Genomic DNA, 20,132 nt, shown 5'->3' on the forward strand with positions numbered 1-20,132 from the left:
TAATCAACATTCTAAATACATCCTATATAACAAATATTTCATTATTAGAATTTCTAATCACCTTTATTTCGTTCTCGACGTCTCACCTAAAACAATGAAAACGCATCAACTTTAAGAAGCAAAAATACGGCGAGAAGCAATAAAAGAATAATAATAATTCATATCAGCCAATATAAACGATCATAACTAAAACCTTTGTAATTATTTAGATATCAGCATATAATTATGATGAATAATAAAAACGTCGATAGGAGAAAAGTAACTGTTGGAAAGAAAGCGAACATTCATAAGCCAACTCAGATAAGACAGCCACGCGATAAGATCGGCTCGCACGATCGGCTAACACGATCACCAAAGAGGATTTCTGTTCTGGAGGACCTCATCGTGTGCCTCTCGTGTGTCCTCCTATCGTGTAAGGCAAGATATCATCATCCAAATCATTAAATCGTATATATATATATATATATTCGCATACATATATCACATATATTATCATATAAATATGTATGTATATAGATACGATTATATAGACATCATATCTATATACGTATGTATATATAAATCATCACATTAACAGCAGCATCGTTATCATCTTTATCATTATCATCATCATCATCATTATCATGAATATCATTATTCTTATCATCTCACAATCTCTCTCTCTCTCTCTCTCTCTCTCACTCTCTCTCTCTCTCTCTCTTTATATTTTTATAACAATATATCATAGCGTCCACAAGCGTTTCCAAATGAGGAAACAATTTCTTTACCTTTTTCCGCACTTGTATACGGTCGCCATATACGAGCACCACTCTATCCTTGCTCTCGTTCGAGGTGAGCTGATAGGACAAGCTCTATACGTGGACACGTGTAACACCGTCGTAGAATTGGATTCGTCGTGAGATCGTTTCGTTCATTTGTTCATTGTTTTCATTTTTTATGAACGTCGCACGTTCATGTGCGCGTCATTTTTGTTATTTTTTGTTTTTGTTTTTCGTTGCGTTCGTTTTCATTCACCGTTCGTTAGCATCGCATGGAACCGTTCGTCGTTCGTTTGGTGCATTTATTTTTTTTTTTTTTTTTTCGTTCCATTTTTCGTTTTTTCGTTATCGTGACGATTCCATTCCGTGATGCCGTCAACGATTGGTAGTCGAGCGTTCGTCGATCGAATTGTTGTTTTCTTTTTTTTTTTTTTTTTTTTTTTTTTTTTTTCATATCGTCCCGAGTGTCGTTAAATACATTACACGTCATTTTTGATTTCGCACACTCGCAGCACGCGTTTACGACGACGAGCGGTTTACGTTTTGATATTTTTTTTTTTTTTGTGTGTTCAGTCGTTCCATTGTTTGTCGTTCGTATTTGATGAACGCGTTTCGTTCATCCGACATTAATAATGATCAGCGATTTAATCGTTTAGTAATTTCAGAACGAACGATCGTTTCGTAAAGAATATGTTATTGCGTGTGTCAAAAATCGAACGGACAAGAAGAGGGAGCCATTGTGGTGTTCGAAGTGCGTTCAAAGTCGATGTACGGAGATGTCGATGACGATGAAGATGGTGGCGATGATCGGAATGGCAGTGATGGTGGTTTGATGTTGGTGGTGACGGTGGTGATAGCAGTGGTAGTAATGCGACGATGGTCATCATTGCGGTCGTCGTATCCATCAGCATAGAGAATCCAGACATCGAATCATCATCGATCGTCGTCGTTGATGATCCCGGGGGGTCGAGAGGTCGCATCGATGGAGATAGCACGGAAATGAGGAAATAGAGAAGAATTTGATTGATTGACACAGTAGATTTTCTTTTGGTGTATCTTACTAATTTTTTTTTTTTTTAATTCATGTCGATTTTCATTTTGTCTTCACCTCGTTTCTCTCTCTCTCTCTCTCTCTCTCTCTCTCTCTCTCTCCCTTTCTCTCCCTCCCTCTCTCTCTCTCTCTCTCTCTCTCTCTTTTTCTTTTTCCCTTCCTTGATTTATTCATGACCTTTAGTCTCGAATTATTACATTTCTTTTCGCTTTCGAGCTTTATAAGAATGTCCTTTATATATTTGTTTTTACTTTAGTTCACTTTCACACGTATTATCAAATATTTTCATACACGACTCGAATCGTACGTACCTCGAATCGGTAATGTGACTTCTTGTCAACTAGAAAGAGACTCTTAAAATTTTTTTACTTTTCTCATTTTCCTTTTCATTTCATTTACAGTTTATACAAATATCAATCGAATTGCTTTATATCGATCTCTATACATATATAATGTATGTGTCATGTATATATTGTACATGAAGATTTATCTCGACATATCGATTTCTTACTACGTAGCGGACACTCAAAATGAGGCCTCGACGAGGTAAGTGCCGTCCATGGCGACCCCCGTCTGCCCACCCTGGGCCCCGGAAACTTGGGCCCTTGTAGCTGGGATGTACTGACTGTACGCCTGCTGAAATTCACACCACAAGCACACACTACATTGTTGCACGCCAGACTGACCTATCCTAAGTTTTTCTTTTATTTTTATACAAATCTTCCTCACTTTCTCTCTCTTTTTCTCTTTCTCTCTCTCTCTCTCTCTCTCTCTCTCTCTTTCTCTCTCTCTCTCTCTCTTTCTCTCTTTCTTTCACACACGCACACACATACACACACGCGCGCGCACGCACGCACGTACGCACGCACACACACATACACACACTCACGCACGTACAAACATACGATCTTTCTTTTTATTTTTCCTTTTTATTTTCTTTCTAAGTCTTTACTATTTATAGCTAGATACTACGTTAAATATCTCTGAAGAATATTCTCGGGAGAGAGATAAAACGTCAACCATTTCATCGACTATTTCTCGCGAAAATATTCTTCACAAATTACGTTCCTGGAAAGGTCACTATTGGAAATTATGGCATCGCGATATATATCTATCTAACTCGTTTCATCCTACATGGAGACATACGAGATCGAGCCTCGCGCACAAGACTCGATTTATCATAATCCATTTAAGGGCTATATACCTAAACAATACTTTTCACCTTAAGTGAATCCTCAGTACGAGGAGGTCGTTATATAGGGTGATATATAAGACTCGTCCTGATGGTCAAATTATTTTTATAAGCGGACATTTTGCAATAAAATAATGTCCGTAAATACTTAAGTGAAATGACGATGACTTTCATTTCATTGTCCTATTCTAAGTCTACACATGTCACGATCTATTCCTAATTTATAGTTTTATAAATTTCTTTTTGGTAAAATTTTGGGTAATAAGTTTTACAATTAGACATAATAATAGGGCATTATAAATATTTACGATCAAATTTTGGATAATAAATTCTACGATTAGATATATCGTTTTAATCTCTATTTCGTGCCTTGTTACATGAACGTCAGAAAATTATTTTTACTCACGTAATCCTTTACTGTGTTTCGTTGTCTTTCAACAAAACCTTTCGACTTCTGACCTACAAATGTCAAGAATTTTTCGAAATAGGCCAGCTACCTGCCTGTTTTGCGAAAGGAGAGATGCGAGAACTTTAAGTTCGTAGTACGAGGACTCTCGTGACGTTCTTACGACACCTGTCAGTGCTTTACGTACTTGTTACACGATATGCTATAGCACTACGATGATAACTTACATTGAACCTTCAGACATCATAATGGAAGATCAATATTCTTTGAACGATCACAAATGATATATAAACGCGTATGATTTAAAGGAACGTTACTACTTCTTGAAATATTTCAACCATTAGTTCTGAATCTAAATGGATGAATAATAGCGATAAAACGTAGGACATGTTCCATTTAATCTGTAAATTTATAATTCGAAGGTTACTTTTCCTTTATAAAAATATCGAACATAGATTCGAAACTCTAAAGCATTTTTATTCTTGAGAATCTATTTCAAGCAGAACGAAATAAAAATTGTACGAAAAATAATCGAAAGTTCGTACTATTCCGACAGTGACACGATCGAATAATCGAAGAGATTTATAAAAAGAAGGAAAAGAGTGACACGATCGAATAATCGAAGAGATTTATAAAAAGAAGCAAAAGAGTCGATCGAGAACGAAGAAATTTCTGCGTATTTCCTGCGCGAATTCTTTGTCCTATTTAAATAAATGAGTATTGGTTGAGTGGTATTAAACAATGAAACGTTCTCAACAATTGCATACTTCACGATTAGCAATTAAAGCATATATCGTTTATTCTCTCCTCTCGTTAGGAGAACACCTAACGTGAAGTGTTATTGAAGAAAAAAAATAATAATAATAATAATAATAATAATAATAATAATAATAATAATAATAATAATAATAATAATAATAATAATAAATAATAATAATAATAAAATAAAAGAAACTATGGAAATGGGAAAACATGTCGAAGAAATAATAATAAAATAAAATACTTATTGCAAGAATAACTTGATATGAAAATTACTTTACTCAGGAACATCAATGCCGTTTTTTCGCAGACATCGCAATGAGAGCACGAAACGAAATTATTGGAGATTCCCATTTTTCTTTTTCTCACCCCAATTTTTTTCCCCCGTTTATCTACATAAACGTACGGGCACGTAAGTACTTACGTACGTATGTTTGCGCTATATTTTAAACTTGATCCAACATTCGCAACGTTCGTAAACAAGTATGAATAAAACGGACGAATAATAAATCGTCCGATTAACGGAGATAGTCGGAACATTCTATAAAATTTGTGTCCAACGGTAATCCCTAATGGTTCCCCACTTGGAAATATTTCCTTTTAATCCTCAAAGGATAAAGAAGTTTTAATTATCGTGATAAAAAAAAACCGCATATAATTGTATTCACTTCGAAATGATTAATTAGTATGGGCAATCGATCATAGATAAACGTTGAAAAAATAATAAGAATATATGTAAGTACATTAATTAATTAGTATAATGAAACAAAGTTCCTCACCGTTGGAACACGAATTTCATAAGACATATTATTATATGTATATATATATATATATATATATATATATATATATATTTATATAAATATATATACAGATGTGGAACAATAAAAAAGTGCCAACAATAAAAACAACAAGTCAAACATTCCCAACTATAAATCGGCTATAGCAAAAAGGTTTCGTAATTCATTTTTAGAGGTGAGGAACAAAAGAACAGTCATTTGTACTTTGTTAAAGAAATCTTACCTTAAACAGGAGGATACATTTTCTACGGGGTGCACAAGTTTTTTTTTTTTTGTAAAGAAACACGTTTTTATATATTTATATATTTATATATATATATATATATATATATATATATACATATATGATATAGTATATACATATATCAGAATATATTATACTTGAAATGTATATGTACACGTGTGTGTTATCAACGTCCGGTTCACTGTATAATAGAAAAGAAACAGGAATATCCAGACATCATTACTTGTCTTGCTACGATCACAGCCTTTTGGAAATTTCTAATTTATCAGCTCGAGAGATTCATATAGAATTATAGCTATTTCGCGGTGACACTTTTGAATTACCAACGATTTAATATTTTCAAGGATCCTTAATTATATGTTGATTGATCGTTCAAAGGAGTATATTCAGAACGTGCACATGTACTACGAGACTGAGTGACTAACTCGTAATTAATCTCCCTCTCACGTGACAGCTCAATTCCAATAAAATCATCGAAGGATAGACAGGCCATAGATTAAATTTTCGTATATATCAAACGATTACTTATATGAATTTTCGAACATATCCTCCGCATCCCTTTTGGAAAAGAGAATTAACTCGATTGTGAAAATATATCTAAATGATATTGTCGGAAATACTACTAGCGATATCCAAATGTGGACCACTGCCAGTCTTCGACGATTGACCTGTTGAGCGTTAATTAATCGACCTCGCAAATGTTCGTCGCTACGATAAAGTCGTTACTGTTTATAAACGACACTTATAAAGTATAACGTTATTCCCTTATCATTGCGATAGTAGGGTATTTGCCAAGAGAGAAATGAAAAAAAAGAAAAAAAGAAAAATAGATAGATAGATAGTTAGATAAAACTCGATTATGACTCCATTTATCATTTGACACGGCTGTGATCGACGCAGGTAGACAAGGTACAACGACTGCTCGGTAATTAATCTTCCCCTTGTGGTGACAAGGACGCGAAATACTGTTGGGGATCGATGAAAAACGAATGATACGGAATAATAGGGTTGAGAGTAGAGGTAAGGGTAGTGGTGATACTGGATTCGCGGACACTCATATATTTCTAGTGGAGTAGCTGCAACGAATTCGCTGCGACAGCGGCAGCCTCCACCGCTTTTCTTTTTACGAGGAGACGAGGGCTGGATGGAACGGCGAGGGTCGTTCAAACGTGGTGCTCGTTACTGGGTTAACGACGAGAGGATCGACTGAGCTTTTTAGACGGACACTTAAGATTCAATTTTGTCTTGCCTGGTTGATCTGAAGTGGATGCTCCACTACAGGCTCCTGCTGTTCCTTCGGCTATGCATTATTCATAAAAGCAACTCGTGTTATACATTATAACGTAGATTATGCTCCGGTTAATTCGACGCGATGTCATCGTTCTCTCAACGATGACTTTTTCTCTTTTTTCTTTTATTCCTTATTTTATTATACATACTTTCTTCGTCTCAAGCGACGAATTTTATCGCAACGAATGATATGACTTATTCGTGAAGATCGATATGTTTCCGACGATATTTCGATGATTCTATATGATAGCGATGCAAACGAATTTGAAGATTGACAAAAACAAAAAGGAAAAAGAAAAAATAGGAATTTTTCAAGTGAAAATTCCACATATCGATATTCAGGACAAGTTATTTTGACAACGTCAAATAAAATATAGATATCTATATACATACGTATGTATGTATCCGAATGTAATTCGATATTCAAAAGTAGAAATAGTAAAAGTATTTGTTTTAAAGATCGAAGCCATAGCTATCGTGTATGAGTTTCACGAAGATTTTGTGAAACGACATTGAAAAATAATATTATCAAAGTTTAGTTATAGCCAATGGCTATGGAGACAATGATGACAACAATTGTAACGCTCGCAGCTGTGCTTTCTACATTATCGATCGGTTAATTAAAAATTGGCCAATGAAATAAACCATAAGAACGCTCTAACTCAATGTTAAAATATTCATTTTTACGATTTATGCGTGTTACGAAGAGGCGATACAAACTTTTACATTATTTATATTAAATTTTTATAAAACAACAATAATAATTATGAACATTATAATGATACACATCAAGGATAATCGTTAATTTGAAATAAATTGTATATACAAAATTCATTTCAAAATTTTTAATAGAAAAAATTCATTATCTTTCTCGAAAATTAATTCTCTGTTTCTAATTAATTAAATATAAGGACCCTAATTGAAGCAAGTATTATCCACAATAGAAATGTTGAAAATCTAACGATCTTATTGTAAATGATCAATGATTTGGTGATACACTGATATAATAATCCATTCATGATACGATTTAATATAAAATATTTTTCTGCTTTATTAAAATAATCCGATATCTTTACACGAAATAGATGTTAAGTATTAGACAAAATTATTGACTACTCGTTTTATCTTTTATAGAATTTTGTGAATGATGCAAATAAATATTTTCACTTTGCATGATTTTCATTCGTCGTCCGAAAAAGTGGGACAAAGAAAACTCGTTAAAGCAAAATCTTGATCACAATTGTTACTTTTGTTATTTCAGAAAATACTTATAGTTCGATCTTCGTTCATTTTTTTTTTTGTTTTGTTTTCACGATTTCAATGATTTCAACGATTTCATTTAAGACAGTTAAAACAATCAATGAAACGTCTTATAATGTCCTCAACAATTTCGTTTCGATCGACCCTACCCAATGGAAACATTTATTCGATCTTAAATGCTTTCATTGTTGAAAGTTTGAGAGAGAATAATTAATGCCCGGTCGAACTGCGAGATTTATTGAGGTCTTGCCTTGGCAGTTCTGACACACAAAGCTCTTCGCGATAATTTAATTGCCACCCCTGTGATCCAGTTCTTTGAAAGCATACCGCCTTTGCTAACTAGAGAGGATGCAGAGTGCTGCGTCAACGATGGGAAGAGAGAGAGAGAGGCAGAGAGAGAGAGAGAGAGAGAGAGACAGAGAGAGAGAGAGAGAGAGAGAGACAGAGAGAGAGAGAGAGAGAGAGAGAGAGAGAAAGAAGAGAAATAGTCGTTTGCTATAAGACATAGACGTCGTTTTCATCGGTACGCTTTTCACCCTCTCTCTACGAGTCGATGCACCTGCGACCCGATTTTAATCGGAGAAATTTTGCACCTTCGTGATTGCTCATACAGAGTAACGTATGGAAAACGAACAAACATAATAGAAACTAATACGAATAACATATCGAGTATTCGTTTTAACGAATCTGTGTCCACGTGGAAGGGAAAAAGGTTTGATAGTCAATGGATTAGAGAGAAGCGAGCGCAAAGCGGAGCTTAATGAATACCTGAGTTACCGAATCACTCTCATCCTCTCTCATCCTCTCTCTCTCTCTCTCTCTCTCTCTCTCTCTCTCTCTCTCCTCTTCTCTCATTCGCCCTCTCAATGTGCTCACACGTCTCTTTCACCCTTTTCTATTTCTATCTCTCTTTCGCTCTTGCTTTCTTTTTTTCTCTTTCTCTCTTTATCTCTCTCTCTCTCTCTCTCTCTCTCTCTCTCTCTCTCTCTCATTCTATACAGTGAACCTCTTTTCTTCATGTCTCTATACAGAGGATCAACTAGAGTTTTTGAAATGAAGGAAAGGAAAAAGAGCGAACCCGATCAAAGTGCCGTGCCGTGATAGAGCGCGTTTATGCGGCCCGCCGAGCTGGAGGTAAAGTAAGAATTTATTTGAATGCTTTGAAAAGCAAATTTCTTAGACGTTCAGGTGCGCCATACGTCTCTCGGGTTTTACCTTTAAAAGAACTTTTTTTCGCTATCTCTACGACCCAATAATGGAATCGAATAAGTCAAATATGTCGTGTGTTCCAATTTGAAATCCTTTTTAGAATAACCGTCGAAGGTTCTGCGAGAAGTGTGACCTTTTATTTTTAGATTGAGTTCGTTTAAAATACAAGGTGGCCCATTTAACGTTGCAAATTCATAAGAATTTTTCATTTTCGACAATAATTGTATTCTACGATTAAAGAAGAAATATTTTCATTATTGATAATTTCTTTTTTTTTTTTTTTTGCCTTTCCCAAGATCCATGAAATGTTCAAGAGTTTTTCCGCATAATAATGATAAAAAAGGAAAACATTTCTTATTCACTTTCAAAATAGGAATAAAATTATATTTTTATAATCCTTATATTTATGAATAAAGTTACAAATATTTTAAGGGTCGCTTAAAATTTTTTTATCAAAGAAAATAATTCACAAATATAGTATAAATACTTACTACTCTTATTCAGGTAAAATATCGTAAAAGTTCGTATGACGTTCTCTTTGTCATATTATGCATAATGATTTAAATAAAATTTATTTCTAAGTGGATGCTTTGAAAAAAAGAAAGAAGAAAATCGAGAAGAATTTAATTCTCGATAATTCTTTGTAACTCGGATTAATGCATATTCATATATATCAGGATTAATGAAAATATTTATGCGTTAAACGGACGTGTATCGAAGAAACGTGAAAAAAAAAAAAAAAAGGAAGTATGATTTTATTTGAATACCGTAACATGTTAGCTCCTTGGAGAGTAAAAAAAGAAAAGGCGGAAAAGTGACGGTAGCTAGTGGCTCAGTCATTATGTGTTTTCCCTCTCTCTCTCTCTCTCTCTCTCTCTCTCTCCCTCTCCCCCCACTTTTCTTTTCTTCTTCTCACCCTTCGTTTTTTTTTTCTTTTTTATTTTTCCGATTCACGGCACATTACTTTCGCGTCTAAGGCGAGATCAAAAAGTGGTACATAGGTGCAGTCAGAGAAAACAGAGGCTAGAAAAGGGACAGAGAAAGAAGAAGAACGATTTCTCGACATCGCTCCCAAGAGTCGCCAGGAAAACCATGAAAACGTATAGGCTCTCATATATTTCAACGTATTTTCGCGAGAGTTGCAGCGAGAAAAGAAGACAAACGACTTCGTCGTTCGTCCCTTTTGTCATCTCTTTTTTCATCGTGCATCGTCTCTACGAACGTGAACCGGATGCATTTTTCTTTTCTCTTTTTCTTCCTTTTTTACGATGACGTCATGGTGGACAAGACGAAAAAGTAAGACACCTTACTCGAAGATATATGCACCCTCGTATTTCAATGTTTTTATTCAAGTGCTACGATTTAAACTGTCGAAAATTCAACTCGAGGACACGTTCAAGAATATCCCAATGAAAGTTTCAGTATTTCAAGACCAAGGTCTTACCAACTCTTTCATATGTATAATATATATATATATATATATATATATATATATATATATATATGTATATATACATATATGTTCGAGAGCAAAAATAAAGACAAGAAATTAAAGTGCTGAAAGTGTTTTCCTATAGGAATGAATATATGAATTTCTTCGATAATATATCGATTAAATATTTTTTTTTATATCACAGTATAGAAAGATCCTTTTGTGACGATTAATTTTATATTATTTTTATCGAAAAAAGAAACTTAAAAAAAAAATTCAAAGAACGCAAAATTTAGAGAAATGAGAGAGAGAGAGAGAGAGAGAGAGAGAGCAATAACGATTGTTAAAGTAAACTAAGAAGGTAAACCAAAACCACGTCTAATTATAATAGGTAATATCTAATTCTGTAGTACATTACTCCTTTAATTAATTTCCGTGCGACAAGGAAGTAATATCGATTAGCAACATTGAAGTGCAGGAAACTTTCGAATCAATAATTATAATCAAAAGGAAAACTTCTGTCTCTTTTAAGTACCAACGTTTTCGAATGAAATTCTCCTTTAAAAAGAAGTAAATTAAATTCACCGGAAACAGTCGAAGAAAAGTTTAAAAAGACTTAACGTAACATGAAACGATTAATCGCTAAAACGACGAAGAATGTTTCTCTTTTCTTTGCGCTGTTTCTTTTATTGAAATAAAAGAAAAATGTTTTGTTCTTGCCATTTCAAATCTTACAGGTCAAACCTCATACAGACGCTTTGTCTTTTCCTTTCTCTTTCTTTCTCTCTCTTTCTCTCTCTCTCTCTCACACACGCACACACACACACATACACACTTGTTCACTGTGCTCTAATCACGAACAGCTCTTTCCCTTATTACACTAGTTTCGAGTAAATCTCTGGATGACCTGCTTCCGAGCAAACGGCTGGTATGGTGATGAAATGAGGGACAGAATTACTCACGAGTTTCGTCATAAAGAAAGGATCTTCTCTGAGCAGATTTGCGCACTGTTGGATTCTCGTATTTGTTCTAAACAATATCAAATCTCGTAACGTTGTTTTCCTCTTCCTTTAACAATTAACAAACTATAAAGATTTACGAGAATGCCTTCGTTAATATTAATACGAATTTGTCGTAAAACTTTGGATAAATAAGAATAGGATTAAATCGGACAAAGATAAACTACGTTAAGATATATTATTAAAAGATAATATTAAAATCGATATGGAACGCCGTTTGAATCATTCATATACAAAGTCCACTCAAATCTGTTCCCGAAGTTTGATATATAATACATAAATCATTGTAAAGATACACGTAGTACATATGTACGTATATATCGCCTCTTCGTAGTCACGTGTAAAGCGTAACGTTCGATCGATAATAATGCATAGCGTGCAGCTGGGACTCACCATTCACGGTGTGTAACCTAAATCGCACGTGTATGCATCAATCGGCGTGTACGCGAGCACAGCCACGACACATTGTCGACGTTTACGGTGATACCGTTCGAGATACGTACGCATAAACGTAAAGACGTTTCCTATTTTTTTCCTTCCTGTGAATATTTGAAAAAAAAAAAAAAAAGAAGAAAAGGAAAAAACAAACAAACAAACAAACGAAACGTTCGGAATAATTGATTATTTTGCCGTCGGAATGAAATATTAAGTTAGAAGGAAGAAGTTCTCGATAAGTTCTTTAAATAAAAAAAGAAAACATAAAAAAGTAAGCAGTTACGCGTTCACCAAAGACAGGACTGTCTTCTTTAAAAAAAGACACGCTGTTAGTTAGAGTTTGCGTTTCGTAAATATAAGCTATGCCATATACGTAAGGCAAATGTAAAGGCCGTTGGTATCCCTAAGGTCAAGGCAAAACGTGTTACTATAGAACGTTCTGCTAGTCGATATCTGTGCAAGGATGACCATACATCGGTTATATACATGTCCATGACTCTTTGGCGATCACATTGGCATATATACAAATCATGTTGTCCGTACGAACGCGCGAGTGCTATTTCTGTCAACGCAAGAAAGCACAGAAGATGATATTACTTCGATGGGTTCCTCTAAAATGGTTCAGCTAAATTCTGCTAATAATCTGGTATCACGTCGTATTATACGATACGTGATACGTCATTCGAAACATCAAGAATATTTATAATATTTTCTTTCATTTTTATTTCTTCTATAAATGCAATTGAGACTTATTAAGAGTTTAAAAAACAATGTCCGATATTAAAAAGCATCATAATGGCCGATTTAGCGTTTCAAATAAATTTCATAAATTATCCATTTTTATAAAGGTATTATAAGAGGATCAATTTCGTTTGTAAGTTTTTTCTTTCTTTCTCGACTCCGAAGACCTTATATTTCGCGGGCGAAGGAAAATCAATAAAGACCTCCTTTAAATTCTTATCTTTCAAGCTCATCATCAAATCGTAAAATTGTGTAAGAATTCGTTCTTTATTTGTTCAAGCGTTATTTCCCTCTTATATTCGAATATATTTATGTATATCATTTAGAATCGGAATGAAGAGCAAGTGAAAATCTTATAAATGCACGCACATTAAAAACAATACCTCGTCGGAGATTAAAAAGATCTTTGTGTATGTGTTTTCTTTTTTTTTTTCTCTCTGTTGGTTTATCTTTACATTGAGATACGTTAATTATTTTATAAGAGCTTGAATAAGCGAAAGTGATATTTTCTCGTATTATCTTGTCTTGCAAAAAATGAGAACCCGAGCGAATCAGAATGCGAAATTTCTTTTGCTTTTTCACTTTTTCTTTTTTATCTTTTCTTTTTTCTTTTTTTTTTTTTTCTCTTTGCTTCTTTCTCGTTATATTTATATATGTATATTCGTTTGTCATCTTTGATAACATATCTACGGTTTAGGCCGCGTGTTAAGAAAGAGAAATTATAACAGCGTATTTATATGTAGCAGGAATGTGCCAAGTAAGATATTTAAAAAGAAGAAAAGAAAAAAAAAAAAAAAAGAAGAAGAAGAAAAATTACGGTCGCGATTTTATTCGCGATAACATCAAATATATCAAAAAATATTTATTTATTAGTAACTCCTTAGGAAGTACAAAAAAAAGTGCACGTTATCGTTCTCTTGAGAAAACAAAAGTCGAATATACTTCGAGACTGGCCGACGTCGAGTAATTAATTATTATTCTTCTGGACAATAAATTGTCATTGGATCGTTTTCATTTATTAAAAAAATTAATAAGAAATCAATATTGATTAATGTATGATATATAATAAAGCGGCATTAATTTTGTTCTCTTTCCTTTCTCTTTTTTCTTTTTTTTTTTTTTTTCCTTTTTTTTTAACAGTCTTATGTCGATGAGACGAGCGAACTTAAAAAAATGAAAAAAAAAAAAAAAAAAGAGAAAATACTTCTCCTCGAGACATATTGCATTTATCTAATCTCTATTATCAAACATCAATCTAAAATATTAGAGCTAAATGAATGCAAAATTTAACCGGACTGAAGGAGAATTCATTAATCTTCGCGTCCCTAAGTTAATTACTTTTTTTTTTTTTCGTGAAAAAAAAAAAACTCATTCGGCTCCAACCAATCCCGAAGAATCGATCGAGCGAAATCGCGACCGTTTTCAGTGCCTGAAGAAAAGTATGGAAAGGGATAAAAAAAAATAAAAAAAAAATAAAAAAAACGATAAAAAAAATGAAATAAAATATTCTTACAAATACCGGAAGTCGATATATATATATATATATATATATATATATATATATCGTAATCACGATTTTTATGTACATATCGTTGCGTAAAACGAACGTTCGTGAACACTCTGACTGTGTTTTTTTCTTTTCGTGACTATCTCTATCTCTATTACTATTTATTATTAATTACTTTATTAATGTTATTATTATTATTGTTATTACTCTTATTGTTATTATCCTTATTGTTATTATTATTATTGTTATTATCGTTATTAATATTAATTATTATTTAATCATTATAATTCAAAACGGCCTTTCTTGTTTCGTCGTTTCGATTAGGATTTTACCTAAGAAAAAATAAGATTTCCTTAAAGATCTATTATTAGGGCCATAAGCTCGCACCTTGGTCAACCTTCAATCGTAAAAAAATGCACGTAATATCGAAACATGAAGGTTAAAACTTCGCTTCTTCTTCTTCACGTGAAACTCGCGCTCGTCATTTTTTTTCATTCTTACGTGCGCTCATTCAAGAACGGCATTTATAATCCAAACGTCGAAGCGAACGTGAAATGAGAGAAACGAAGTTAAAAAAAAAAAAAAAAAAGACAAAAAAAAAAAATAATGACGAGTGATTATCATGTAGAAAAAAAGATAAGTCTTTTTCCTGGAATTCTTCCATGTTTAGAATAAAATCGATTGCGTGCTTTCCTTTTCCGTTTATATATACATATATATATATATATATATATATATATATATATATATATATATCTATTTTTTTTTCTTCTTCTCTTTTATTTCTTTTTTTTTTTCCTTTTTATCTATCTTTTCTTTCTCCGTGCATTTTTCTTTCGTCGTCTCACTCTCTCACACGTTTCTTTTTGGTTTCTTTTTTCTCTTTACCAATCAGAGGAACGTGCCGGGAGAGACGTCAAGTATAATAGACGATATGTAAAATGACGTCTCTCTTTTATTTTTTTTTTTTCTTTTTTTGTTTTCTTTTCCACTTTTCCTCGATTCTTTCTTGTTTTTTTTTTTGTTTCTTTTTTCTTTTCTTTTTTTTTTTTTACTTCTTCTTTTCGTTAAATACTTCGCGGGGCGGGGGGGAGGGACAGACAATCCGTCTTATTCGTCAGGCGCGAGCTCTTCTTTTCTTTTCTTTTTTTCTTTTTTTTTTTAGTTCCTCTTATCTTTCTATACTTTCTGCATATATATTTTTTTTCTTTTTTTTTTTTTTTTTTTTTTTCTTTTTCGTCGTATCTTACGTCGATCGAGTAATATATAATTTAAGATATGTGTATGTTATGTATGTACTTGTATGTTAAGAGGCTAATGATACTTGTCATTAGATGTACATACGAGAAAAGGGTGATAGGTACGAGCTCGAATAGGATTCCGGAGTGAAGACTAAGTTACCTAAATTGGAAGACTTAGGACTGGGCCAATGAGCATCGAGCTCGAATACAAGGAAACTTTCGTCCTGTGGGATAGGAACGATTCGCCCGGTGATCAAAAGAGAGAGAGAGAGAGAAAGAGAGAGAGAGAGAGAGAGAGAGAAAGAGAGAAGAGAGAGATAATCGTTGAACAATGTCGACTAGTTCGAGCGTAGTCGAGAAAAAATTCATAGCGACTTTTGGATGCGTTAGAAGAACTTGGTGCGATAAATCCTGTCATCGGTATGCTTAGAAGATGTCGTATCTCATGTTTATGTATGTAGTTTATCTATGTATGTGTTTGAGCATCGACTCGTAAAAAGCAACGAGAAAAAAATTGCCGCCGGCAACGATGATAGACATTATTACGGATTCATCCAAACGATTCGATCGATTCAACGTATGAAAAAACCATTCCAATCCATTCGATGCCACGTCACCTTCCTTTCATCGACCAAACGCGTAACGCAAAAAGTGAAATAAAAAGAAGGAAAACGAAAATGGAAAGGAAAAAACAACGAAGTCAACGATTACGATGAATTGTGACGTGGCACATAGTTATGCGAAATATTAAATGGATTTTTACAACGATGTACTATTTTCACTTTCGACACTTCTTTTTTCAACCTAGTATAAATGAATTGAAAAAATTACTCTCATTTTCTCAATGAGATAAATTCTTCGAAGAAAAGTACTCTATAAATACTGTGTAATGATTATGAGTTAGTTTAATGACTTCATTCGTACATACAAATATCTAATACTTCACCGTTCTCATCTTTAACAGAAATTTCACAGGAAAATTTGAAGATAAATTTCGTGCAGTAAAGCGTGTTTAAGACACATTACCGAAGTTGGTTCGCATGTTAATCAGCAATTAACGCGAACGAGGATTCAAAGAAAGATTAAAGAGAGAAAGAGAGAGAGAGAGAGAGAGAGAGAGAGAATGATGAACTATTAAAAACTGGCTTCCATAAAAATGGAGATACGAGAGAAGGCACGATTAAGGAGTTTCGATGGGGTCTTGTCCTCGATCTGTCGAGCGACTAAATCATTTATCACTTCTCATTTTCCCTCGTTAACGGAGGCTGATTTACGAGTTGATATACATACATCGAATCGCCAAACATTCCAACCGACACGTGTCTAAACCGACCGCTATCGTAGCTTTTTTTTTTTATTTTCCTATGGTAAACATTTGACGCTTCAACAAAGATTCGATCGAACCAATCCGAAAGATCAATCACTATACGATCCAAACGATCTTTATTATTAGTCCTAAGTTAAACCATTCCACGTGTAATAATTTGAATCTCGTGCATATATCAATATTATTATAGATCTTTTTAATAATACATCATAAAAATTAATTGATATCTGATAATTAATATCATCGTTAAATATAATATATTTTTTTTTAATAATATATCGTAAAAATTAATTAAAATCTGATAATTAATATCATCGTTAAATATAAAATATTTTATCAATTTTTGTTCAATATCTCCGAAATTAATACTCTACCAAGGATTTCAAAGAGAAATCGATATAACTTTGATCGATTTATTTTTCCTTTTTGAGTAATTTTTATGAAGTAATAAGAGACAAGTTTAGATCAACATCTCTAAGATTCCATTTATTATGAAAATAAATATAAATAAATTTGAGAACATAAAGGATTGTATTACACAGGAAACACAAATTTACAACGATCGATTTACCTTCAGGAAGGACGATTTACGAGTCGATGCTTTAGTCAAACTTTCAAGAACGATCTTATCAAGTATCCAAGGATTAGTTTATCCATTCTACAAGACGCAATCCAAATTGGACTCTCTCAAGAGCAACCTCAGACGACGTGAACGGATTGCTCTAAACGTTAGAGAGAAAGAGAAAGAGAGACGTACTTCGAATTTGGAGATTCAAAGGGAAGACAAAGATAGGGATAAACCCGAGTTAATCGACGAGAAGACGTTCGCCGCGATCGAAGGTATAAATCAAAGGACGTCGAAACTATACTCTCATGAGAGTGACCTATTAAACTCCATCATCGTTGTTGTCGAAGGTAAGCGTACCGGATCTCCGTGGCAAAGTTTAACGAAGGAAGGAGAAACTTCGGCACGCATAGAGAAGCTCCGACTGTCTTCCTTATCACATAATTTCGAAGAACTTTAGCACTGGCTAGTCCCTACAAGCTTGCTTTCTCCTTGCTTCGTTCTTATTTATTTTTCCAATTAAAACTTTGCTTTCTATAAAAGAGTTCTCTTTTCTAGAAAGAGTTTCTCGGTAGAACAAAAGGAGATAGATATCTTATTCGAGTAGCGTATGATAATATATGTGTATATAATATATATATATATATATATATATATATATATATATATATATATCACGCTTAAATGTAACATTTTAATTCAAAGAACTCATTAAATTGAAGTTATCCGAACTTCAATCTCGTTCGTTCTCTTTTTATCTTCTTTTGTTTTCCTTTTTATAGATTCGTCGCGTGAATCCGGTACGTTCGCATTCGAATCTATGTTGAATATCTACGACACTGATTTAGAATTCGGTACGAAGTCAATTGAATTCGTGGAATAATTAATTTCTAAAGTAGATCCCACTCCCGATTTCATTAGTGAACTAGGAGTGGCAACAATGAATATAATTTTTTTTATTTATTTTATGCATATATATATATATATATATATATATATATAATATATATATATTGTATTAATTTGTGTATACGTGTGTTGAATAATCTAACTAATCTACGATAAGTTTGATAAATCCGTCTCCGATGATTATTCTCATGAGGAAATTCGCTAGAGAAACGATGAAACGATTTTCACGATTTCGATTTCAGCAAGAAAAATCGTAACGATTAGGAAATGTTTTTTACTAGTAAAAGCGAAAAATATTATTTCTTTCGAGAGCACCAATTCATAACGCGAACTCTCAGGGCAGTGCTTAGGGAAACGGCTGATCGTGAATCGAGTCTGAGAAATCGATGAGACGATTCATTCATTTATTTTGTTCTAACCATAGTGAATGAGATGTCTGTTCATCGCCCATCTTTTTTTTTTTTTTTTTTTTTTAATTAGATTAAACGTCTCTTTAAATTTATTTAAACTAAAGTTACTGTTAATGAGTATGTATCACGTTGAAATTTTATTTTGCCCTTTTAAGAATCTCTGTCGGATTCAATATCTCATTTGAAATGTCTAACAAAAAATCATTATAAATATATCAAATTTTATATTTCAACAGTTCGATAATAAACAGAAAATAAAAATCATAATAAAATGAAAATACATGAAGTACTATTAGAAATATTTACGTTGAATATATAAATATATATATATATATATATATATATATATATATATACATATATATATATATATAAATATATATATATACATATATATACAATACCAAGATAAAACGTACGATATCGATAGAAAATCAAATAAATGAATGCACATGAATTAGAGCAAAATATCCAAAATAATATGAATCGGGAAACAATTTATTTTAACAAATTATACTTAAAAAAAAAAAAAAGATGCGCGTTCACTTTCTGTACACATATGTATTCACACATATGTCTATATATAGCAAAAATCGTTCATCGAGTATTACGTGGTCGACCGATTAACGACCACCATGGTCATATCATTGAAAATAGAACGCAATCGAAGAGAAGGATGTAGTGACCACGTGCGACGCAGTAGAGAAAGATAGAAACGGCGTGTGAGGGAAAGAGAGAAATAGATGACAGAGAGATTCACCGAATAGTGACGCTCGATTTTGGCATCCCCAAAAGCGACGACAACGAAATTTTGTCGTCGCACTTGGTTTCCGTCATATGGCGTGAATTTACGCGCGTTTATCAAATCACCAGTATGATCATCGTGCTGTTGGAACTTCTCCATCAACTTGATTTTGCAACTAATCCGTAAAATTCGTGTCACCGAGTTTAGAATCTCGTTGAGCCTTTATATCTCATTATGACGATAATTAACGGATACGTTCTCGTTCGAAAAAAATTCAATAACCTAATGAGAAAGCTCAAATTATTTCAATATCATCAATGAATAATAAGGATTAATGAATAATATCCTTTATCAAGAGAAAAACATCCAACGATGAAAGTTAAACTTTCGGAAGAAAATTGATGAACAAACGATCGAACACTTTTTTCGAACATAAGAAAACTGCGCCGCTTCCTTTTGTCTCATCCTGATCGTAAGTCTTTATTATTAATTCTTCGCGAGGACATTAAAGATGATAATTATTCAAGGATCAGCCTATAATCTCGTGTATTTCGTACCTTGTGAGAAGGAAGGGAACGCATACGTTAGAATGAGGGATCTATTTTCTTTTTTTGCTTCATTTAAAGAAAAGTATCCGTAGACTCCCATTGAGCTAGCTCGGCTCACACCCTTGTCTCGTTGTACGGGCTCGAAGTGCTCGTGCCTTGACGACGTCTGTCCTCGCCTGGAAAATTGAACGCGACATTCGGCACAGTAGTAGGGTCTACTAACTGGCTAGCCTGCGGATTCTGGCAAGTCGTCTGCGATTGGTGAGAGTGGGAGGAAGATGAGG

General features: G+C 33.4%; 1 protein-coding gene across 8 annotated transcripts in view; it reads right to left on the reverse strand.

Moving 5' to 3' along the window:
- LOC124949079 (potassium voltage-gated channel protein Shal) overlaps positions 1-20,132 on the reverse strand; it is a 106,304-nt gene that overhangs the window by 23,153 nt on the left and 63,019 nt on the right. For 3 of the 8 annotated variants that reach the window (XM_047493635.1, XM_047493632.1, XM_047493633.1), the window contains exon 5: positions 768-851. The exons of 2 other annotated variants lie outside the window; for them this stretch is intronic. In XM_047493635.1, the coding sequence (XP_047349591.1) occupies positions 768-851 (84 nt within the window). Of the gene's footprint in view, positions 1-654; positions 852-1,037; positions 2,446-6,459; positions 6,511-20,132 lie in introns of those variants that run through there. 3 more of the 8 variants (XM_047493637.1, XM_047493636.1, XM_047493639.1) reach the window with 3 other exon arrangements.

This window comes from Vespa velutina, chromosome 5, assembly GCF_912470025.1.
Source record: "Vespa velutina chromosome 5, iVesVel2.1, whole genome shotgun sequence".
Taxonomy (NCBI): Eukaryota; Metazoa; Arthropoda; class Insecta; order Hymenoptera; family Vespidae; genus Vespa; species Vespa velutina.